Source organism: Chionomys nivalis, chromosome 4 (assembly GCF_950005125.1).
Source record: "Chionomys nivalis chromosome 4, mChiNiv1.1, whole genome shotgun sequence".
NCBI lineage: Eukaryota > Metazoa > Chordata > Mammalia > Rodentia > Cricetidae > Chionomys > Chionomys nivalis.
In genome coordinates, this window is record NC_080089.1 from 87525878 (window position 1) to 87550179 (window position 24302).

Here is a 24302-nt window from a genome sequence, read left to right on the forward strand (position 1 = left end):
TTGCCACTGTTATGAGTCATAATGAAAATACCTGTTTTGTGATGGCCTTAGGTGAGCCCCTTCAAAGGGCCATTTGACCCTCCAAAAGGGTCACAGCCCACAGGTTGAGGACTGTTGCACTAGACCAAACCTTTTTTTGTTTTTAAACCAACTCCTGGAATCTGTTCCCCTGGAACCTGAAAGGCAGAGTCTGACCAAAGGCGTTCAGGGGAAGAAAGTTCAGGAGGCTGAAGCAGGAAAATTACGAATTCCAGGACAGCCTGGGCTACACGGGAGGTTCTAAGATAGAATTGCCTCAGAGGCAGTCTTAATGCTACAGTGACCCTGCAGGGGTGGCGCACGCCTTTAATCCCAGCTCTTGGGAGGCAGAGGCAGGCGGATCTCTGTGGCTTTGAGGCCAGCCTGGTCTACAGAGTGAGTTCCAGGACAGCCAGGACTACACAGAGAAAGCCTGTCTTGAAAAAAAAAAAATGCTCAGACTGCCTGTGGGGAAAACTAGTGTCTTCTATTAATAAGCGTTCAGTTTCCCCATTTGTAAAATAGAAAAAAAAAAACAAAACAAAACAAAAAAAAAACAAAAACACCATTTGGCAGGGCAATGATGCAATAGATACAAGTGGGGATAACCCGGAGTCCATGGGTGCCAGGCCTGCTGTTGTGTTGGATAAATGGATAAATTCCCTTTTCTCCTTCAGAGGAATCCTGACAAGGGCTCCTTAGTTCAAAACGTGCTTTGTCCGTACTGGCTTTGTGGGAGCCTAGGCAGTTTGGATGCTCACCTTACTAGACCAGGATGGAGGTGGGTGGTCCTTGGACTTCCCACAGGGCAGGGAACCCTGATTGCTCTTCGGGCTGACGAGGGAGGGGGACTTGATTGGGGGAGGGGGAGGGAAATGGGAGGTGGTGGTGGGGAGGAGGCAGAAATCTTTAATAAATAAATAAATAAAACAAAACGTGCTTTGTCTGTTTATTTCCTATGAAGACCTTAAATGTGTCCATTTCCTCCTTTAGCCAAAAAAAAAAAAAAAAGAAGAAAGAAAGAAAGAAAGAAAAAGAAAAAAAGAAAAAGAAAGAAAATGGCCAAGTAGGTACAGTGTGATTTCCTCAAAACAAACCCAGAAGTCTGTTGGGAGCAGTCGGAACAGCCTTCTTGTTCCTGTATTCCAAGCCCTGGGGAAGGCCAAGGAGCTATGGTTAACTAACCCCCATAAAGATGGGGTTTCCGGAGATAAAGTATACAGGGGACTGAGCATCCCTTCCACTTGACGAGGAGACCAGCCATCATCAGGCCCAGGCTCGTGCCCTTCCAGGAGCGCAGAGGAGGGAGGGGGCGGGGAAGTAACCAGTGTCTCCAGGGCGGAGGCTGGCGTCGCCCCACCTCCCTCCCGCCGGCTGGGCTCCCAGGTCGCTCCACCGGGCCAGGCATTGAGCGCCGCGATGTGGGCCGCGCTGTCGCTGCTGTGCGCCGGGGCATGGCTGCTGAGTGCCCGGGCCACCGCTGAGCTGACCGTGAACGCCATAGGTACGTGGGAGAAAGCGGGGCTCAGGGCTCTGGGGGCACCGGGCACCGGAGGAAGAACAGGGAGCTGGGGTGGTTTCGGGGGACCCTGATCCGAGAGACAGGCCCGTGGGGGCCCCCGAGCCTGTCTTGTCCAGGCCACGATACAGCAGCCCTCAGCTTTTTCTGCCCTCCAGCTGGGACAGCTGGGAACGCAGAACTTTTTTGCCCTGTCACAAGACATCCCAGCCTGTTCCGGCTCTTTCCGTGGACTTTGCCCCCAGGGATCTCCCTGCCTTGGTTGTTAGTCTGTGGCATGCTGGTGTATACTCCCTGCCCTGAGGAACACACTGTGCCCACAGCAGTTTCAACCCTAGTGTGTGTGGTGTGCACTGAGAGCTGGATCAGAAAAGTAGCCCTAACTTGGCAGATATTTTGGTTCTGTACAGCGCTGGTCTCTGTAGCAAGGCCCAGGGACAAAAGCAGCCCCAGGTAGCTTGTTCTAATAGATGTTTATTTATGGACAGTAAAGTTAGTAGTTAAATGAGTTTCAGGTGCAGCTGTTCTTACACACACACACACACACACACACACACACACCCGGCCTGCCAACCATTCAAGTGTAAAGAGTCCTTCAGTCAAAACAAAACCCTTGGCTCAAGAGTGTGGTTTCCTAGAACATAAAAACTATACTTTCTTTTTGTTAGTGATTTTATTAGCATATATTAATCAAACATAATGATGGGTTTCATTATAATGTTTTCATACATGTATTTAACATACTCTAATCATACTTTAGCATTCATTACCCTCTATTGTTCCCCTCCCACTTCCTTCTTCTTGCCAGCTTGTCCCTTTTCTTTTCTCTCTCCCTTTCCCACTTTAAATCTCTATGTGACTCTATGGGTTTTATTAAGGTTATTTATAGAAACACAGGCACCTTATCAGATGCTACAGTAACTCTTAATAGCCGAGGGATGGGACCTTGTGATTCCCCTCCACCCTTTTTTGGTTCTCTTTGTTCTGTTTCTAACGCACTGCTAGCCAAAGATGAGCATGAACTCCTGACCTTCTTGCCTCTATCCCCCCCGCCCCTGCCAAGTACTCTTTCCCCCAAGCATGTGCCATGCCCTAGTCATAAAAACATTCCTTTTAGAGAGCTAGCTCGGTCAGAAAAGCACTTGGTATACAAGCCTGAGAGCCAAAGTTCTGATCCCCGGAACTATGAAAAAGCTACCCAGGCACGGCAGCTGCATGTAATGGCTGTGCGTAGGGCAATGGTGGGGGACTCTGGGGTAAGCAGACTAGCGAGATTACTGCAAGCTCCAAGCTCAGCTCGAGACACCTGCCTCAGTAAAGTGGAGAGTGATGGGGACAACGTGACCTCTCCAATCTTATACAGTGTACCCGTATACTGCACACATTCTGTACACACATACACATATAAAAAATTAACTAATTAATGAAATGAACAGTCATAGTAAGTTTAGGATGGATTTGAGGTTCACCTAAGGTCATCTGTGTTCTCATCCACCAACCCTCTTTGAGAAATTCTGGGGCTTTCTCTTCTCTTCATTGGTTTGAAAACCCCACAGGAGACACAGCCATCAACTTCTGCTGCTGCAGAGCCTGGTCTGTGCTGGGGTTTGTCTTCTCTGAAGGCTTCAGGCACAGCAGGCCCTTAACGAGGGTTTGGAATTCTCTGAGCCTGGGGACCTGCCTTGAGGAACTACACTTTTTCTTCCCGAGAGAAAAGGTCCTGGTTTAGCTGCCAGAGTGGGTCTGCTGCTCGTGGATTGAGCTGTAAATGCCACACAGCAGTGACCTTCACATTGCTGTACTGGAGGGGTCCCTGGGGATCCCTGGGGCAATGTGGAGCTATTCCAAATGATCCAGAGGCAGATGGTGTCAGAGAATCAGTCTAGACCCTTTAGTTCAAAACTGCCCATTGGACCAGGTGTTGTGATGCTGGCCTGTAATCCCAGTACTCAGAGAGCCAACCGCATGGAGATTGTGAGTTCAGGACTAGCCTGGGGTATATAGCCATCCACTGTCCTAATCACACATTCAAAGATGTATTTCCACTCAGGTTTTACTTTGTTAGGTTTAATGATGACTTTTCATAGTGTAAAATAAGTTTGGAAAAAATTAGGCAAGGTCTTCATAATAATTATCGTTACTGCTGCTCAGTCTAGAATAATTTTTTTAAGTTTAAGAAGCCTTGTTGTTGTAGAAAAGGATATAGGATGAGTTAATATAAATGTTCTCCCTTAGGCTAAAATTCTGTGGGACAGAAAGATAGGCGTTCAAGGAGGAAAAAATATGTAATATTGAACTCTTTTGTTGTTGCTCTGGGGGTGGTGTTTTGAGGTAGGGTCTTTTATGTAGTCCAGGCTTCCCTTGAACTCCTCCAGATCCTTTTTCCTCGGCTTCCCAAGTGCTAGATTAGCAAGCTTGTGCCTCCGTGATCAGCAAGCTATCCAACGCTGTGTTTGTATGGGAGGCAGTAAATACATGTATTATGTATGTTCTCATATGTAGACAAGCATGTGAACAGGTGTGTGTGTAAGCCCAAGGTTAATATATAAATCTTCCTTGATTGTTCTTCTTCCTTATTCACTGAAGCAGGGTCTACCAATCAAACCAGTTGGCCAGTGTTACTGGACACACTCTGGGCATCTGCCCTCTGCCACCCCAGACTGGAATTACAGGCCAATCACATGTATTTAATTACATGCACCACTGCATTTAGAAGGTTCTGGGCATCCAAACTCTAGTCCTCTTGCTTTCACAGTCAGTGCCTTAACTGCTCGGCCATCTCCCTAGCCCAATGGTCTTATTTTCAAATGTCAATATTTAACGCAAGTGGCCTGTGAGATGGTTCAAAGAGACAAGGTGCTTGCTACTAGGTCTAACACCTTGAGTTCAATTCCCAGAATCCACATGGTGGAAGGCAAGAACATGCTTCTGAACATTGTCCTCTGACCACGACAATCATACCATGGTATGCTCATGTACACATATACACACACTGTAAAAAATAAAAATGTTAAACATTTACCATACATTAGAATACATTTTTGCAGCTATTTAAGTTTAAGATGGAAATTCTAAATCATGTGCAATAAAATATTCCCAGCATCCCAAAAACTTGTATTCCTAGGTAGACATGAAAAAAAAAAAAAAAAAACTCTATGCCAAGCAGTGGTGGTGCACACGTTTAAGCCCAATACTCAGAAGGCAGACACAGGTGGATCTCTGTGAGTTCGAAGCCAGTCTGGTCTACAAAGTGAGTGCCAGGACATCCAGGGCTCTTACACAGAGACACCCTGTCTTGAAAAACCAAAATAAAGAAACAAAAAACAAAACCAAACCACATCTACTCATCCCTGATAGGGAACCAATGATAGATCAAAGTAAGAATGCCACCAAAGTCCAACTTGATGAACCAATAAATTTTACTGGGATTATTTCCTGGATTGTGTGTGAAGGGGTAGTTAAAGAAATAGAAATAACTCAAAGACAGCTACATCACCTCAGGTCGCCCTCCCCGCAGCACGGGAGATAGCTCATGGAAGCTGGAAGCCTGTACCTTGGCTATCTCTGCTTCTACAGACAGTTACCACCCAGCCTGGGGACCTGGGCTCTGTGTGATTCACACAGTAAAAGGAAAGAACCAACTCCCAAAAGCTGTCCTCTGATGAGCATATGCGCACGCGCGCGCGCGCGCGCGCACGCGCACACACACACACACCTGGTGGGGGTGCTCAATGGGTAAAGTGCTTATGATACAAGTATAAGGACCTGAGTTCTGATCCCTAGCACCCACACCAAAAAGCCAGGTTTGGGGGCACACACCTGTAGCCCCAGTGCTGGGAGGCAGAAACAGAAGGACCCCAGAGCTTTTGGGACAGCCTGTATAGCCAAATGACTGAGCTTCGGGTTGTTCCAAACACTCTGTCTCCAGAAGGAAAGTGGAGAAAGTTAGATAATGCTATCCAAATCCAATCTATGGCCTTCATACAGGCATATGGGTGCACACCTACCCCATATACCACATAGAAATAGCAGTTTCCTAAAATTTCTTGTGGTAAAAAAGCAGAAAGGGTTTGAGTTCCTTTTTTGTACTCAAGCAATAGCTAACCCACATCAACCTCATCTTTGATATTTTGCAAATGAAATCAACTGGATCTGGTGACATACCTTTAATTCTAGCACTTTACGACAGAGGCAGGCAGATCTCCATGAGGCCTGCCAAGTCTACAGAGTGAGACCCTGCATCAAATAATAGTAATATAAAAAATAAAAATTAATAAATAAATGAAATAAAATGCAAGTCAGTTCTTTAGTGCCCTATTTAGCTATAGACTCAACATGATCACAAGGCACACGCGGACCTAATTCTTTTTCTTTTTTTTTTTTTTTCACAGAAAAGTTTCACTTTAAGTCATGGATGACACAGGTCAGTGGCCTACTTCTTCTTTTGTAGTTTCTCTTGTCACAAAGCTTCCTGTTTGCAAACTGAATTGTGTCAGATTTGAGACAAAAGAGAGGGATTTTCCAACCTTATTCTGTCCTGGGTCTTTCCATGCTTCAAACTGACCAAGCTCTAGGCAGAGCACCGTGAAATAAACTTCCAAATAGTGGTGTCCAGGGAGGAGCCTGGCAGAAGACTTTCATGCCTTTGCTTCATTGTTGGAATTTGTATTTGGAGCACTTTATACAGTGGCTGCAGAATTTGTTGAGAACAGTAGCATGTGCAGTTTTGAAAATGATGGGTTCTGCCATACACTTGGCTCAGCTATGAGCCACCTGAGCTTGGCAGGTCTCCTCAACAGGATCTCTTGAACTCTTAACGGATGTCATGACAGTGCATGGTCTTCACTCTGGCCACAGGTCCCTGAACATAAAGGATTGCTTTGTAACTTCCTGATAGTGTCAGTAGAGAACAAGAACGGAGCCCCATCTAACTGTAGATCTGTCCTGAGAGAGACAGAATGAAAACACCCATGGGATGGGGATGCAGCTCGGTAGGTAGCATGCTTGCCTAGCATGCACTCTGCCTTGATCCTCAGCCCCATGTAACCCAGGCATGGTGACATATGCCTGTAATCTCAGCACTTGAGAAGTGGAGGTAGGATGTTCATGACCATCTTGTCTAGGGACATTAGGTCAGCCTACATACATACATGACACCGTGGAGGAATCTTGGGCAGTAGGGGATCTCTAGAAAGACTCCCTCTGGTAAGCTTCACCTGTTCTCATGACTTGTTGCTGCTGTGTTTTGTTTTAGCACCAGAAGACGTACAGCTCCGTGGAGTACAACTACAGACTGCATACGTTCACAAACAACTGGAGGAAGATACAAGCCCACAACCAGAGGAATCACACATTTAAAAGTACTGGGGAGCCCCTTTCCCCCAGGCCTCTGAGAGAAGGAGGGGTGGGAACATCTCAGCTCTGGAATGAAAATAATTAGTGGCACTGGCTGGTGAAAGGGTCCTCTCAGGAATACTGGGCGTAGAGAGCCAGGGCTCAGACTCCAAGAATGTCTTTGGTGAACCTTGGATAATAGCTCTGGAAAGGAAATAAATTTAGACAGTACTGGCAACCCTCCGTGGAAGTTGTGAAGTCTACAAAAGATTCTAGAGGAGCTCTGCCCCTCCAACCCCCCTCTTGCCCTCTGAGGGTGCACTACGTACAACCTAAATCTGTTTAGGTTGCTGCGAGACCTCGACTCTCAGACTGTTCTGAGCCCATGAGCAGTCTCTGGAGTCACCCAGTTTCATTCCAGGTGAGGGTCACTAGAAACACATCTAGCATGACCACTGCAGTTGCTGAGAAATGACAGCTCAGCTAAAGGGTCTCTGAGCAGCAAGCATGAGCTGCCATTCCTGCATGGTGCTAGTAACTTACAGAGGACATGACAGTATGGAACTGGCTGGGTTGCAGTGAAGGCTGGATGGCGGGGAGGGTGGGAAGACGCTACACAGGTATGGCGGCTCTTTACCTGGGTACTCATCCGTTTTACCAGTGGGAATCTAAGACAGCGGGGGCCTGGGCTGTACCTCAGATCGCTGCATCCACCAACTCTGGGGTGCCTCTGTTGGCCTGAGCAGCTCTGAGGCACAGTGTCATTTGGCCTTCCTATTGAATCATATGAAATACGGAATTTTGAGGAGCCAAGTTGTAGCGGCTCTAACTAGAACATGGGCAAACATGTTGCTTTTTTTACTTGTTTTTTATCAATTCATTGTGGTCTCTGTTTCATGTAGTTTTGCTTGGTTTGTTTTCCCTTCTCTTTTTCAGTGGGATTGAACCAGTTTTCAGACATGAGCTTTGCTGAAATAAAACGCAAATATCTCTGGTCAGAGCCTCAGGTTGGTGTAGTTCCTTGTTGGTAGAGATTTCTGTCCCGCCTGGTCCCACAGCCGTTTAGTCCCAGAGAAACATGCAGAGGTCTACATTAATCATAAACTGGTTGGCTTATTAGCTTAGGCTTCTTATTAACTCTTATATCCTACATTAACCCATAATTCTTGTCTGTGTCAGCCACGTGGCTTAGTACCTTTTATCAGCGAGGCATTTTCATCTTGCCTCCTCTGTGTCTGGGTGACAACTGCAGACTGAGTCTTTCCTCTTCCCAGAATTCTTCTGTTCTGGTCACCCCACCTGTACTTCTTGCCTGGTCAGTCCACCTATACTTCCTGCCTGGCTACTGGCCAATCAGCGTTTTATTAAAGCAATATAAGCAACAAATCTTTACAGTGTATAAGACCATTATTCCACAGCAGTTCCTTGCAAATCAATCTGGATAATTTTGTCTGCACCCGTGAAATAAACATTAAGCCTGCTGTGTTTCCAGCTAGATTCAGTCCTATCCCCAGCCATGCCTAGGGGTGTCCCAGAATATTCCTGGAAAGAGCAGAAGGATCCATCTCTCAGCAGGTCCTTAGTCCCGGGCTCTGGCCTTAACAACAGGAACCCATGATTGAGAAGTAGCAGATAAGATAAAATATAGGTCCCCAGTTAAAGATGAATTTCAGATAGACTTTTTTTTTTTTTTTTTTTTGTGATAAGGTTTTTTTGGAGGCTAGGCTGGCCTGGATCTTGATGTGTAACCAAGGCTTGAACTCCTGATCCTCCCACACCTACTTCAAAAGTGCTGGGACTGTGAATGTGTGACCAGATTTTCATTTCTCATCCCCTTTGGTACGTGTGTGTGCATGTGTGCTTGAATGTATGCTTAAATGTATGTGGTGTATATGCATTTGTGTGGTTGATGCATATGTGTGTGGTGTATGTATTGTGCAGTCTATGTATATGGTATGTGTGGTGAATGAAAATAAAATAAAAAGGAAGGACTTGACTGCTCCTAGGTATGGTGGAGCTGAAAATGTATTGTAGATAAGAGCAAGAGCATAGATAGGGCTGGAGAGATGGCTTAGCGGTTAAGGGAAAGAAGAGAGGGAAACCAAGTGCAGCAACCAAGAGGGCAAACGGTAAGAAAGAGGGTAGGTAGCCCAAATGACTGAATTATGTAGGGAAGAGCCTCTGGGGGAAGAACAGTCCAGTCCCTGGGCTGGAGAATTCAGGGTGGAGGGCAGGTTATGCCAGCCACACCCTGTAATAAGTAGGGACTGAGGGATACTAGGAGAACCTGGCAGCCAGGTCTGCTTGAATGTTAAATAAGCACCTCAGTCATTTGTCCCAGGGTTTGAGACTTAATAAGTGGTATATGCATGTATATGGTGGATGCACATGTGTGGTGGATGCATGTGTATGATGCATGTGTGTACAGTGTATATGTGTATGGTGCATATGTATATGATGTATGTGTGTAATATATATGCATTTGGGTATGGTATATGTGTGTGGTGTATGTGTGTATGGTTGATACATGTGTGGTAGATGCACAGCATGGTGTATATGTGTATGATGTATATGTGTATGATGTATGTGTATAGGGTGTATGCGTGTATGGTTGATACACATGTGTGGTGGATACATGTGTGTGATGTATGTGATATGGTATATATGTGTATGGTGTATTGTGTGGTATATTCATATGTATAGTGTATGTGTGTGTGGTGGGTGCATGTGTGAGCACATTTGCCTACACATAGACATGTGCACATGAGGAGGCCACAGGTTATTATCCCTATTTTCCTCTGATGCCCTCCACCTTATTTTTTATTATTTATTTTTTTATGTAATTAGTTGTACATGTATTTGTGTCTTTCCCCTGAAGTTGAAATTATAGTTGTAAGTCACGTGATGTGGGTGATGGGAACCAAGCCGGGGTCTTCAAAAAGAAGAGCAAGTGTCCTTAACTGCTCAATGCTGAGTCATCTCTCTGGTCCCATCACTTTTTTTTTTTTTTTTCCCCAGGCAAGATCTCATTAGGTAGCCCTGGCCAGTCTCAAACTCTTTATGTAAACTAGGCTAGCCTTGAACTCACGATAACCCACTTGCCTCTGCCTCTGGGTGCTAGGATTAAAGGCAGGTGCCACCACACCCAAGCTTCTATCTTTACCTGGAGCTCATCCTTTGGCTAGGCTAACTGATCATCAAGTCCCTAGTATCTGCTCTCTGGTCCCCACCCCCAGTACTGTGGTTACAAAGTCAGACAGCTGTGAGGACTCAGGTCCTTATTTGTGTACAGCAAGCACTTTACCCACTGAACCATCTCCCCAGACTCCTCAGACCCTTTTAAAATTCTATTTTAATTATATTTTCCTTAAAAATAATGTATTTGGTTGTTTCAGAATTGTTCAGCCACCAAAAGTAACTACCTCCGTGGTACTGGCCCCTACCCCTCCTCCATGGATTGGCGGAAGAAAGGAAACTTTGTCTCAGCAGTAAAAAATCAGGTATGCATGGCAGTCCACACATGTTCCTGCCAAAACAGCTGTTTGACAGCGCGCTAGGATGCAGAACTCAGACGCTCACAGCACCTTTGCAAGCCGCTTATCCTTATTTCTGCCTTTTCCCTTCGTCTCTCCCGTTCTCTCTTCTGCAAGACTTTGGATGTCGTTGCTTTAAGGTTTGGCAGCTCTGGAGGATGAAAATGGCCCTGCCTTCTTTCTCTGCACACTGGCCCAAATCCTCCCAGAACTTCCAGGTCTGTCCTTCTGAGTTGTTCAAAACACATTCCCTGAGCCCTCCGAGTCCAAACACCAGGACCTTTTGTGCCCAGAAAGCATCTTTTCCTCCCATCCCTCAGACCCTCCTCAGGGCCCCAGGGTGCAGGTACTCTAGTGGTTCCGAGTGGTTAGTGATGAGTAACTGAGCCCAGCATCTCTCATTTGCATGCTCTGGACTTAGCATGTGTGTGTGTGTGTGTGTGTGTGTGTGTGTGTGTGTGTGTGTGTGTGTAGGCGGTCTTTATTGTCAGAGAGCCCTCTGCAGGGCATAGGAGACTTAGCCAGGTGCCTGCCTTTCCCCCTGATTCTGGGAGATTTAGTGCTCTGTTCTCTCTTCTGAAGGACCCCATGTTCTGCTGTTCCCACTGCACTCTGCTCCCTCCCCCTCAAAATGGCACCAGAGCAGACTTCTCAAAGATGCTGACCTCACCATTCTAGGAAACCGAGGTTAAGGTTGCCTTCCTAGAAACTCCTGGCTTTCTTGTGAAACTATCCACAAGAGGCAAGGCTTTTTTATGAGAGTCATGTGGCACAAAAGACACGTGCACAGCCCCCACGGCTTCGCAGGCTCAGCACAGCTGGGAGTCTGCCAGGTTAACTGGATGTGTAAACTGCATTCCGAGGGAGCAGAGCAAGCTTCTGCCTCAGCAGGAAAAGTGAAGGGCAATAGTGACCCAAACACAGTGTGCAGGCCCTGTAGAGTCTCATGGCGATTCAAAGCATGGAACCCTAAGCCTACTCTCTGGGCAGGTGGGAAGCCGATGGTGCCGAGTTCTCCTCTTATTGGGACCCTAGGCCACCAGACAGGCCTGACCACCTGGGATAGGATCAAGGCTATTACTCAGGGGTGCATGTGACGTCTTACTGTGGCTACTCCATGGTGACAGACAGTGGTCATAGTACCCCACGTTAGCTCTGAAAGCCCCCTTGAAATGATGTAACTGTACAGGGGGAGAAAGTGGATAGCTAGCTCGAGAACCAAGATAAACTAGAGGGGACTCAAAACCAGGTCTCTGCCACTCTCCTGCAATCCCTGCTGGGGCAGGAGGATCTCAAATTCAAGGGTAGTCTCAGCTACATGGTGAGTTTGGCCTTTGAGGAAGGAATTTAAGAGACATTTAAAGAGTGGAATATGGAAGACAAAAACCACAAAAACCAAAAACCCAGGTCCCTGTCCAAGTGCCCGTTCTGCTTCCTCCCACGGGGCCTGCAATTGCCTTCATTGTGATAAAGCATTCTCTTTGACCCTCTACGCGTCCTTTTGACCAGATCTTCCTTGAGGAGCTTCAGTGGTTGCGTCCAGAGGAAGGATACCAGCCTCCTGAGCCTGTGCAGGGCAGCGTAGACAGATCTGCTAGTGGGGGCTTAGAAAGGGCAAAGGCATTCAGGGACCAACGTTGCCACACTGGTGAATGGAGCTGTATCATGAGGGCACATTCATTGACTCCCTCTGCCTATGTGTCCTCTCTAGGGGTCCTGTGGCAGCTGCTGGACCTTCTCCACCACGGGTGCCCTGGAGTCTGCTGTGGCTATCGCCACCGGGAAGATGCTGTCTTTGGTAAGATGTCAGCCATAGGCCATTTCCTACAGACCGCCTCTCGCCCCTAGGCCTGAACCTCCAGGCTCATTCACAGTGTTAGCCAAGATTTCTATTTCTATTGGATCTCATGTCCCAATCCTGAGGACATTTAGCCTGGGAATCTCAACTGATGGGTTTCCCAGAAAGAATGAGAGTGAAGAAACTCCCCAAGGGCTCCTTCCTGAGTGGATGTACCCACAGCCTCAGTTTTTCAGCCTAGTACTTCACCAAGCTCTCTGGACAGTAGAAACTGCCTGCGAGACACCCCTTCGGGGAGCTGTGCCCCTTCCCATGCATGAAAGAGCTAGGGCCTATGTGTCTATCCACTAACCCCCACGGGAAGGGGGACACTGTGAAGGAACTGTCCCACTGTGTAGGGAAGAGGGAGAGTCGAGCAAGGCCATGAGAGCCTGGGTTGAGGAGTTAGGGAGCAGTGTCTCTGGGCCTGACCCTCTCCCTCTAGCATACACTGTGAGATGCACAGTTTGTACTGTGTCCACCCCTATAGGAGGGCCTAGTCACACCCTTTCAACTGCTTTGCAGCCAGGTCATTTTGAGCCCCTCCCAACATGTGCCAGCTGCAGGAGAGACATTCTGGGATATACAGAGATGGCCTTGTCCCCGGGGGACCTTACAGGGTCATTGCCACACAACACCAATTAGATCACGAATGTGAATGAGCTAGGGAGAACTGACACTTCACAGCAACACCTCCCTGGCCTCTCAGCAGCTCCTCCCTGGCCTCTCAGCCATCTCCTCACTGACTCTGTGCTTCTTGCTGTAGGCTGAGCAGCAGCTGGTGGACTGTGCCCAGAACTTCAACAATCATGGCTGCCAAGGGTATGTTCCAGAGTGGGAGAGTCTACCCCTTCTCCTCTCCCCCATTTGCTGTTATCAGGGTCAGTGGCTGCTAGAATCATCCTATGGGTAGAATTAAAGGGTCTCAGAGCTTGAAGGTTATGGGCTGAATCCAGCCTCTTCCCAAGATGTCACCCAGCCCTATCCTCAGCATCTGGACAAATGGCCAAAAGAATAGATAGGGGAGCAAATACATCCCCCTCCAAAGCCCGGATTCACATGTGGAGAGCTGACTGGCCCCTGAGAGCCTTATGAGATATGGAAATGTGCCCATGCATAACGCTGTGCAGGACCAGCTTCTGGGCCATCGTCTCAATAAGTCACTAACTCCCGTTTTCACAGTGACATTAGCCCTCCTCTCTTTCCCCATGTGAGCTGATCTCTGAGAGAGTTTCATGTGGTTATTCGGGTTTCTGTGCCTATAATATGCAGAAAGTCCCTTAGGACTCTATGTCCTTAGCCTTGACTTCCTGATCAGGCCAAGCCTGGCCCTCACTGCTCCTCTGTGGGACATCCCATGCACCATCTTCTACTCTGACAGCAGTGACTAGCAGGGTCCACAAGGACTCAGGGCTGATGCAACAGCCTGCCCAGGACCCACAGCAGGCTTAGTTGCCCCTCATTTTTCATCTCTCTGTACAACTTCACACTGCCCGTGGCAAAAGGCTGCCTCCTGGGTGCACTAGAGTCCCACTGCCTTTTGAAGTCTGTTTGCTTTGGTTCATGACATTACATCCATTTTCCATCTAAGTACCGGTGCCCACCATATCCCCCTGTGAACCTAGGCACAGGAGACCCAACAGACAGCGGACCACACAGAGGCGACATTCCTCAGAGTTGAGTAAGCCATGCACAAGCATGGCATAGGTCAGGTGGAAACGTAGGTTCTAGGGAGAAGAGCAAGGGCTGGACAGAGTGGGGTCTGCTGAGGAATTTGTTCAATTTTTGTTTGGGAGGTAGGAAGATGGGAAGGATTTACCTTTAGAATCTTTAAAGTTTGAATTGCAGTTGTGCCCTGGGCATGGTGTCCCACTTTTCGGAGCTCTGTCTGGGGCTGCCATGAGGGCTCAGGCAGAGTGTCTGTGGAACACAGTCCATGGGGATGCCTGCTGTAGATAGCACTGTGGTGACGGCGACTCCCTCTGAGGGGCTGCCTGCGTCTCCTGACAGGGGCCTGGCATCCAGGGCTCTCTGCCACAGAGGGGCACTTGTGCCTTGTGCAGACTCCATTGGCTGAGACCAGGGAGAGCACTAGAGACCTCTCAGGCCTCTGCCACTGAAATGTGCCCGACCATGACCCCAGGCTTACTCATGTGTCCTTCTTGCAGAGGTCTCCCCAGCCAGGCCTTCGAGTACATCCTGTACAACAAGGGCATCATGGGAGAAGACACCTACCCTTACAGAGGCAGGGTAACTGTGGGGGGCCTCATCTGTGTCCCCTCTCATTTCACCCTTATCCCCCTCCACCCTGCTGCCATTCAAATCTGGCCTCCTCATGGTGTTGCTTGTGCCCGCTGCTCTTACCAAGGGCCTCTTATCACTCCTGCCTCTGTAACACCGTCTGTCTTTCCTGAATGCCCCTCTTCAGGACCCTCCCACCTCAACTCAGCTTGCCTTGTTCCTTCCTGACTCTGTTGGTTCGCCGCGAGTCACCACCCCGTCCAGAGTTTGGTCTCCCTTCTTCAGGAAACACCTAGCTGGCCTCACCCTGGGGCTCTCTGAGCAGCTCAGCCTATGTACCTACCTTGGTCAAAGCACAATGGAGGCTCCTGGGATCTCCTCTCTCCCCACAGGCCAGTCTTTTCCATCATTGTACCCATAATTCCTAGCTCCCAGAAACCAGGTCCCTTCCCCCCATTTCTGTCAATTACTTAATCTCTGCCTGCCTCCGTTTGGCACTATTTCCTGGACTGTCCCTCTAACCCTGCTACAGAGGTTCCAGCGTGGCTTCTCTTTCTCAGTTTCCTCGGCTGGCTCAGGTCCTTCCTTGGGCTCTGACCAAGCACTATGCGTGTCCTAGACAGCACAGAACTGTCTCCTGCCCCTGGGTTCTAAACACCTCGAGGACAAGAATGCCTCTAAGCCTCTCTGGAGCAAGACCCTCGTGCATGCAGGCTGCTTAGAAAACGCTATCAATCTTCCCAGGAGGGTGGCACCTCAGCCTCAGGCGAAGCATCTCTAATCTATATTCGCTTCCCTGTGCTGCCCTGAACAGGATGGTCACTGCAAGTTCAACCCCCAAAAAGCCATCGCATTTGTCAAGGATGTCGCCAACATCACACTTGTGAGTACTGGGTCCATCTCTAGCTACGGAATGTGCTCTGATATGGAGGCCACAAGAGCAGGTCTTCGTTGTAGTCCATCACTGAGGAGTCTGGGTTACCTCTGACTCCTGCTCACCATGAAGACTGTGTGATGGAGGATAGGAAGGGAATCGTGGACTGAGAGAGGATGCCCTGCGTTCTGAAGTACAAGCCCATATGAGGCTTTGCACTTGGTTCTCTTTTCTTGTCTTAAATGCAAGTGGTAATCTCCACTGTCTCACCAGAGGATGGAGCATGCAGGTCAGCATGTGAGATGAGGAGCCTAGGCTTCTCAGTCAGGTCAGGGTAAGTTTTGCTGCAGTCATGGTTATCCCCAAGACTGAAGGGCTTAGTATGACTCCCTCCTGTCACCTGTTTGTGGTTTAGGTGGGGCTGGGTGTATCGTGTTGTTGGCCTCACATCAGCATTCAGGCTGAGGGCAAGAGAGTGATAAACCATACCCCTAACGAATTACATCACACCTTGAGTACTTGGAGAAACACATTCAGTTTTCCTGCTAAGGCACTAATAGAGAGGCCTGCTCACCCCAGCTAGGGTACCAACAACAGACCAAAGTATTCACACTGCACTCATGGGTAGCTCGGTGAACCCATGAGTTTGCTGGGCTTACGTACAGGAACATGAGTGACCTCAAAGCAGCTATATCACCAAAATGGTCCACCCTAGAGAAGATGACAGCTTCCCATCGCGGCACAGAGTTATAAACATGCCACTTCTTGTGTACACTAGAACCTGCAGGGACCACTTGCAGCTGGGACAGAATTTTATATATTCTTTGAGCTTTGACAGGGGCTCAGGAGGGAGGAACAAGCTGGAACCCCTGGTGAGGGTCTAAGGACTCTCCCTCCCTTCCCCCTCCCACAAGAGAACATCAGCAAGTCCAGTCTGATTGGGACGGTAGTGGCTGTTAGACCTGAAGGACAGCATTCCCCAGCACCCAGTTCCACCTGCTTTTTCAAGAGAGCATGTGAGCAGTTACAGCTGCCCCCATGAGTCTGGGAGGACTGTGTAGGATGCAAGGAACCTCTGTGATGTGTGCAGGTGAGGGGGCGTGTACTCATAAACAGATTCAGGACACAAACATGTAGTTTATGTAATGACAGCAGCTGCCATCTAATTGAAAGGCATGCCAAGCTCTCCATAGTAATAACAGTCTGGAGTGATCAGAAGCACTATAGAGCCACCTGGCAGGCATTATCTCGAAATGACTGGTTATTACCTTCATTTGACAGATGAGAAAACTAAGTCTCAGAGGAGCTAAATAATGCACCCAGGAGCTAGGAGGTGAGGCTGGATTTGAACTGAGAAATGTCATTCCAGAACTGAGGCTCATCACTCCAGCAACACAGCCCACACCCTGTACTGTTATCGTCTCCTGAAAAGAACCTAGTTTTAACACACCCACCAAGACTGGTCCTCTGGGCCACTGTATTCCACTGTGAAGGTCACCCTTTGCCTACTTCCCAGGTTGAATCTTGTCAGGACCATCGGCAGAGCCCACTCAGACAGGACAAGGACAGCTGTAGAAACAGCGCCAGGCACAGAGGTTCAGGCCCTTATGTGATATACTGGGCTCCCAAGACTTCTGACCATACTCAGAAGGAACCCTTGCCTGAGGGAAGACACACTGAGATGCTGTCTCCTCCTGCCCTTTACTTCCCTTCTCCAAGCTCTGGTCTTCACTCATTGAACCTCCCCACTCCCGAGCATCTCATCATTGTAACTCCCTTTCAGTTTTCCCCAGTTGGGGCATTTTAAAACCTGGGAGGGAGGCTTCTGAAGTATACTAGATGCTTTTGGCTGCTGCTCTCTCACCACCTCCAAGAAGCTACTCATGACATCCTTCTGCCTGCCTTCCCCCACAGAAGTGCTAGGTCCCACTTAGAAGGGCCCACAGCCTTGGCTGGTCTTGTTGCCATCGTGGTATAAGTCTTTACCTATTTGTGGATTTGTACTCTCTGTGTTCCCTAGATTATCTTCCTCCTGGATGTGGAGGCCTCTGCATTCTTCACTGTCCCTGGCTTCAATGGTCAGTCGTGACTGAGACAATGAATGGCGGAGCTGTGTGTAAATACGTGAGGGAGACAAAGGAGAGATTCCCAGACACTCAGAAAGTGGAGGCAAAGGCTGTAGCCACAGGGGAGCTAGTTCAGTTTGGGAGGAGGAACTGTACACCAGATACAAACTGAAATAGGCCAGAGGTGTGGATTGGTCTTAGAGCGCTTGTTCAGCATGTGCAAGATTTGACCCTTGGGTTTGATCTCCAACACAACAGAGCCCAGGCATGGTGGCATATAACAAGCATAGGACCCTTGCCTAACAAGTTCAAGAGCCTAGGTTCCATCTCCATCACTGCATATTTATTTTGATTGTTTTTTGGAGACAGTCTTTCTGTTCTGCACCTCTGGCTGTCCTGGAACTCAATATATAGAGCAGGGTGGCCTTGAGCTCACAAATCTACCTGCCTCTGCCTACCAAGTGCTAATTTATCAGAGCCAGACATGGTAGTACTAGTCTGTAATTCTAGCACTTGAGAGGTGGAGGCAAGAAGATGGGGTGCTGTGGAAACTCCTTCACCAATAGCCTTTAAGATAGCAGCCCACTTGGGTGTGGTCTCTTATACTACAAATGCAGCCATAAAGCTTGTGCGCTCTCTCTCCCCTTGCTGCTGGACTCAGTTCCTGTTCTCCGTTTGTGCAGAGGACTGTGATCTGTGAGTCTACCCCTAAATAAATAACCCTTTATTATAATCCATTCTGAGCTAGGGTGGGATTACTTTATAGCATCCATTTCAAATGAGGAATCCTAGCTTATCCTCAGTTACAAAGGCCAGCCTGGACTCCATAAGACCCTGTCTCAAAAGTGAACAAAAATCAAGCCAAAGGCTGCTGGAACACTACATAAGAAAGTGGTTATGTCACTGCTGAGTGCCAGGGGCTTTGGTACGCATGGTCACATGCACGGCTCTAGAACTCTAGCCCCTACCTTGAGGCAACAGGCCATAAGTATGGTAGGGCAGTAGAAGGGACCATGCAGGTCTGTCAACCCTCTGTCTGTCCACAGAATGACGAGAAGGCAATGGTGGAAGCTGTGGCACTACACAACCCTGTGAGCTTTGCCTTTGAGGTGACTGAAGATTTTATGCTGTATCGAAAGGGAATTTACTCCAGGTAAGTTGGGGACCTGGCAGTCAGAAGAGACAGTGCGTAGGACTGTGTGGGCCTCCTCAAACCCAGCACGTGGCTTCCAGCTCAGCCTAGATTCTTAATTAGATTGTATTCGTGAGACTTAGGATATGTTCTCTCCATTAGTCTTCTTGTCGCTCTGAGTGTCAGGGATCAAGTCTCCACCCCAGAAAAAAAAAAAGAAAAAAGGTCACAAAGAATGCCACAGGCCAAGCTGTTGTGGCTAAGTCGTGACTAAGGCCAAAATCCATGCCCACAGCTCTGTAGTCATCTACAGAGGGCTGAATCCAGTCAAGAAAACTAAGGTTCAAAAACATAGTCAAATATTTGGAGATAGGGTTGGAGATGTAGCCATTTGGTGAGTGCTTGCCTTGAATGCACACACCCTGGGTTCGGTCTCTAGCACCACATACATGGTACACACCTATGATTCCAGCACTGAGGAGGTAGAGGCTCAGGTGGAATATGGGAAAGGAAAAGGAACTGTTCTCAAACACCAGAGTCCTTAGCACGCAGGGCCCTGTGGACAGTAGGCAATCACTCTATTGCTGAGCCATACCACGCTCCACTTAGCACGTCTACCATGGGATTTCTTGTGCCCACACCTCTTAGTCTGCCACTTTGGTGCCAGGAATGAGCTCAGCAAGGAGTCAGTCCCTCGAGTTGCTCCCTGCTCTCTGGGCTCCTTCATGCTCTCTGTTCTCTAGCCTAGCCACTCTAGAATGTTCATGTTCTTCTGGGCTTTGTCCTCATCCCTCTATGCAGTTGTTAGATTCAGCTGTAAATCCACAGCCAACTATTTTCTAAGAATATCCATGGCCCACCACGTCTCTTCCAAGTATTTATTAGTATGCTTAGATCTGATGGCCCCCTGCCAATTCAGCGTGGGTGGTCATGGAGACCTCCAACCCTGCGATCCTCCAGCTCCAGTACTCCTCGAAGGTCTCTGTGTCTGTTAACAGACGCACATCCCTGCTGCAGCTGCGGGAGAGGCCAGAGACACAATAGGCTGCTCACTCTCCTCTCCTACCTATTCCAACCCATCATCATCTTCTCTAGATGCCTCCTCATTGGCTTGTTCTAGACAGCCCTCTCTCCTACAATAAATAGACTCCCTGGCCTCTCCTCCATTTGGACCCAGAGTCCTTCTGAAGCACTTTTCTGGCCATAAAAACTTCTGTGTAAGTATATGTGTGTGCATATAGATATACACACATTTATAGACATATCTATATACGTATGTATGTATATATTTTCATGTGAGTGTTGAGCCGGGAGGTGGCGGTGTGTGCCTTTAATCCTAAGCACTCGGGAGGCAGGGACAGGCAGATCTCTGTGAGTTTGAGGCCAGCCTGGTCTACAAGAGCTAGTTTCAGAATAGCCAGACCTATACAGAGAAACACTGTCTTGAAAAGAAACAAACAAACAAAAAAAGATACACTCATGTGAGTGTGTCCAAGTGTGCATGCATATGAAAGCCAGAAGTCAACTTAAGGTGCCTTCCCCAGTCACTCTCTTAAGAATTTTTTGAGACGGTCTCTCACTGACCCTAGAGCTCAATGATTTAGCTAGGATGGCTGGCCAATGAGCTCCAGGATTCTGTCATCTCCCCCTCCCAGCACTGGGATTACAAAAGTAGGCTGGCTTTTTACATGCAAGCTGAGAATCTGAACTCAGATCTTCAAGACTTGAGTGCTAAGCCTTTATTGACTAAGCCATCTCCCCAGCCCTATGATGACTTGGGTATAAATACCCAAGGCTCCCATTACCCAAGGTCTTAACTTGGCTTTGGGACTTTGGTAATTTTGCTCCCCTCTTTCTCTGCACACATCTGGCATCAAACCTCCCTTCTTGTATGTTGTAGGGAGAGGGCTGCTTGTTCTTCCTGGCCACCCTGCTAGCTTAGCCCTGAAATAACCATACAGAAACTGTATTAATTAAATCACTGCTTGGCCCAGTAGCTCTAGTTTCTTATTGGCTAACTCTTACATTTTAGTTTAACCCATTTCTATTAATCTGCATATCACCACAAGGTCATGGCCTACCAGCAAGATTCTAACCAGCATCCATCTCAGGCACAGGATCCATGGCTTCTCTCTTACTCTGCTTTCTTCCTCCCAGGATTCAGTTCTGTTTACCCCGCCTCCTAAGTTCTGCTCTATCAAAAGGCCAAGGCAGTTTCTTTATTTATTAATCAATGAGAGCAACACATGAACAGAAGACCCTCCTATACCACTTGTCTCTTCTCATTTTACTTGATTCCCTCAATCCAGCCATGTGGAAGAACTTAAGAGTTTCATGTATATCCCCTGCTCCTCAAGGAAGCTTCTTTACTTCCCATCCCCCTGGGTTAGATACCACTCCTTGGGGGTCCTCTCCCCTATCTCACTGACCCATCCCTCAGACCACTGCAGGGCAGCCTCTTTGCCCAACTGCCCCCTGCCAAATAAAGCTTTCTAAGGGCAAAGTGGGCCCTGCTGCCTGTAGGCCAGTACCTTGCCCTGTACCTGACACAATGGTGACAGCTCCATGTGTACTTAATTTCCATATGCCTTTGGATTTTTTGCTTGTTTTGTTTTGGTTTTAGTTTTTTTTTTAAGACAGGGTTTGGCTGGCCTCAAACTCACAGAGCTCTGTTGGCAGAGACTGTTCATTCGTTTCCCAGTCACCCAGACCTAAAATAATCACACAGAAACTCATATTAATTAAAACACTGCTTGGCCTATTAGCTTATGCATATTTTTAGCTAGTTCTTATATCTTAAATTAACCCATCTCTATTAATCTGTGCATCATCACAAGGTCATGGCCTACCAGCATGTTTCCGCTAGGTTCCTACTGGTACTTTTTCCTTCGGTGGCTACATGGCATCTCCTTGACTCCACCTACTCTCTCTTTACATTTCTGGATTTTTTGCCTAGCTTTACTCTGTTAAGCCATTGGGCGAAAGCAGCTTCTTTATTAACCAATTGCAATAAAACATGATCACAGCATACAGAAGAGAATCCCACATCAGAGATCCACTTGCCTCTGCCTCCCTGGTGCTGGGATAAAAGACTTATGCCTTTTTTCCATGTCCATTGAATCAATATGTGGCTAATAGCTTGTCTTCTTGAAGTCATGGAATGTTTCATGGAGGCTAAATGGCAAGCCAACGTATTTGTCATAAGCACAAGTTAGTTTTTAGAAGGAATGTGGAGGCAGCAGAGCAGCGGGTTGAATTCTAGCTGGACACTGTTGCCTGCAGAAGTGCAGCAGGGGGCTACTCTTCTTGTTGGGAGTCAGAGGTGTCCACTGTGCAGTGTGGCCAGTCCTATGTGGAAACTGCCAGCACTTAGAACTGAGGAAACTCATTCTCTCCCATCATGGTTGAGCCATGGTTGATTGATAACCAACATACCACCCTCTGTCCAATGGGAAGCATCCCTCTACATCACTAGAGACCCCTTGTTTGTGACAGTCCTGGCCTTTACCCTTCCTACACTACAAACCATTGTAAATTCATTTCTATTTCCAGCACTACCTGTCATCAAACTCCAGATAAGGTCAACCATGCAGTCCTGGCTGTTGGCTATGGAGAGCAGGATGGAGTACCCTACTGGATCGTGAAAAACTCTTGGGGTACCCAGTGGGGAGATAAAGGGTAAGTAGGTCCCACTGCTGGGGCACATGTGGTTCAGGTCTAAAGGCGCCCCCTGAGTGTAAGGCACACCACCTCAAAGTTACAGCTTCTAAGGAGTTGGACAGCAAGCCCTAGCCAGGCCAGGAAAAGAAGAACCTGAAAATGGAACTTCACATGCCAAGGCCCTGTTAGCAAGACCCCTCATAGGATTCTGGGTCCCAGCAAGTCTTCTGCAGGAGATAGGAGATCAGTTGGTTTAATGGGGTCTATAACTGAAGGCTGGAAACAGCCAGACCTCAGCATTTTGCTGGGACAAAACCAACCTCTGGAGGGGTCTGAGAAATGAAAGCAATGAATTTGCTACAATAAGTGACAGCCCCTTCTTTGAATCAGGACGAATGGAGAGACAGACAGACAGATACACACACACCCAAAAAGGAGAGTTTTATTTTTAGGAGGTCCTACTGGTAGGGTGCTATGTGAGGACCTAGACAGAGGCAAGAAGGGAGCCTCCATCAATTCTGGGAAGTAGAATATTCAAGGAGAAAAAGAAAGAAATGAGTTACAAAGGGAGGCCAGTCATTTCCTACTGATAAAATAAGCCCATGGTAGTTGTTCTATGAATAAATTCAGAGGGCCAAATCCCTGGAGTCATGTCTTAGTTTGCAGCAGAACGTTCTAGAAAGCTGTGTAGTATGGATGCCACTAGTCAGGACTCAATCCTTTCTCTCTGCCCAGGTACTTTCTTATTGAGCGTGGGAAGAACATGTGTGGCCTGGCTGCCTGTGCCTCCTACCCCATCCCTCAGGTATAAGCCAACGCTGCAAAGGCAACTGGTTGGCAGACAAAGTGAGGAGCCAGCCAGCCCTTCAGTGGACATCCTGACCAGGAGGAAATTGTGGGGAATCTACCCAGGGGCTCCCTCAGTCCTGCACTGAACCCAGAAGCCTAAAGCTTTTAAGTGAGAAAGAAGAACATCAGCAACCAGTCCACCCATGTGGCAGCCATCACCGGCCATGTGCCTTAAATGTGGTTTTGAACTGACTCAAACCCACATGGACTAGAATCTTCTCTTTCCAGCTTTCTTCATATAGAGAGAGCTCCAGTGACAATCTTGTATGTGTTGTGTATTCAATAAAGACACAGTGAACACTGGGATGGGCCTGGACCTCTAACTGACATTCTGTTCCATCTCCTGGGAGGGGAAGGCATCACTGGTTGAGTGTGGTGGGAGTGCAGAACTCTCTGATCTCAATCTAGGTGGGACTTTGTTTGAGGTAGAAGCGCAATAACCTTGAAGGAATAGACGTAAGTTCCAACTCTCTGACCTTTGGTCCAGGTGGAAATAGGATCACATTTTTGGGCCTCCACAATTCCTCCCATTTTAACTTTTTAAAAAGCCTGTGCTTTTGCAACAGGACAGATTATTTCATCTGCCTTAGGTGAACACTTTCTCATTTCCCAGAATTACCTGTCCTCAGAATATGCATTCCAACTATGCAAGTCCACATCTTCAGCGCCTGGGGGGAGGGGAAGGCTCAAACCTGTCACTAACTGCCCACCTCTGTAATCAAACGGTTATGTGAGAAATTACCTCTGTGCTCTGTATCTCTGAGCCAAGCTTTTGTCAAGAGAGTTCATCAGCGGTTAGCTAATGATAAGCAAGCAGACAATACTTTGTGCTATGCATACTTCTATGGCTATAATATCTCCTAATTAAAGGAGTGGAGGATCACCAGGGTGGGGAATGACCACTTTGAATTGGTCTGGAGTGTTTCTTAACAGTATTCAGCTGTATCAAAACCTAAATTTGTCTTATCAAACATATTAAATTCAAGAATTCATTGGCAATGTCAAGCTTTCCTTAGACAAGTTCTGAACTGTTTCTAATCATTAACATCTTATAGTGAACTAAAGCATTAGCAGGTCAAAACGATAACACGATTTGTCAAATCACAATTCTCTTAAATCCATTCTAACCCGAAGACAGGAAAATGTTTTTGTAATGAGTGAAAGTTCAAATGCAATGCTGCTTTTAAGCAATTGTCCCAGTCTCTGAGCAGCAGCAAAAACCCTTAGGCTACCCTCCTC

General features: G+C 47.7%; 1 protein-coding gene across 1 annotated transcript; it reads left to right on the plus strand.

Annotated features, from left to right (window-relative positions):
• Positions 1-1375: 1375 nt before the first annotated feature.
• On the plus strand, positions 1376-23379 carry Ctsh (cathepsin H). Its single transcript, XM_057768382.1, has 12 exons — positions 1376-1522; positions 5929-5960; positions 6792-6897; positions 7808-7878; positions 10267-10371; positions 12116-12202; positions 13008-13063; positions 14410-14491; positions 15297-15365; positions 18469-18575; positions 22107-22232; positions 22950-23379. Exons 1-12 carry the CDS (start codon positions 1438-1440, stop codon positions 23023-23025), a joined length of 1002 nt encoding a protein of 333 aa, XP_057624365.1. The 5' UTR covers positions 1376-1437; the 3' UTR covers positions 23026-23379.
• The last annotated feature ends 923 nt before the right edge of the window (positions 23380-24302 follow it).

Excerpts from the sequence above, each read along its gene's own strand:
- Ctsh (XM_057768382.1), top strand. The coding sequence starts at position 1,438 with ATGTGGGCCGCGCTGTCGCTGCTGTGCGCCGGGGCATGGCTGCTGAGT. Across the intron at positions 6,898-7,807 it reads GAGGAATCACACATTTAAAA|TGGGATTGAACCAGTTTTCA; the intron begins GTACTGGGGAGC and ends TCTCTTTTTCAG. Across the intron at positions 22,233-22,949 it reads ACCCAGTGGGGAGATAAAGG|GTACTTTCTTATTGAGCGTG; the intron begins GTAAGTAGGTCC and ends CTCTCTGCCCAG.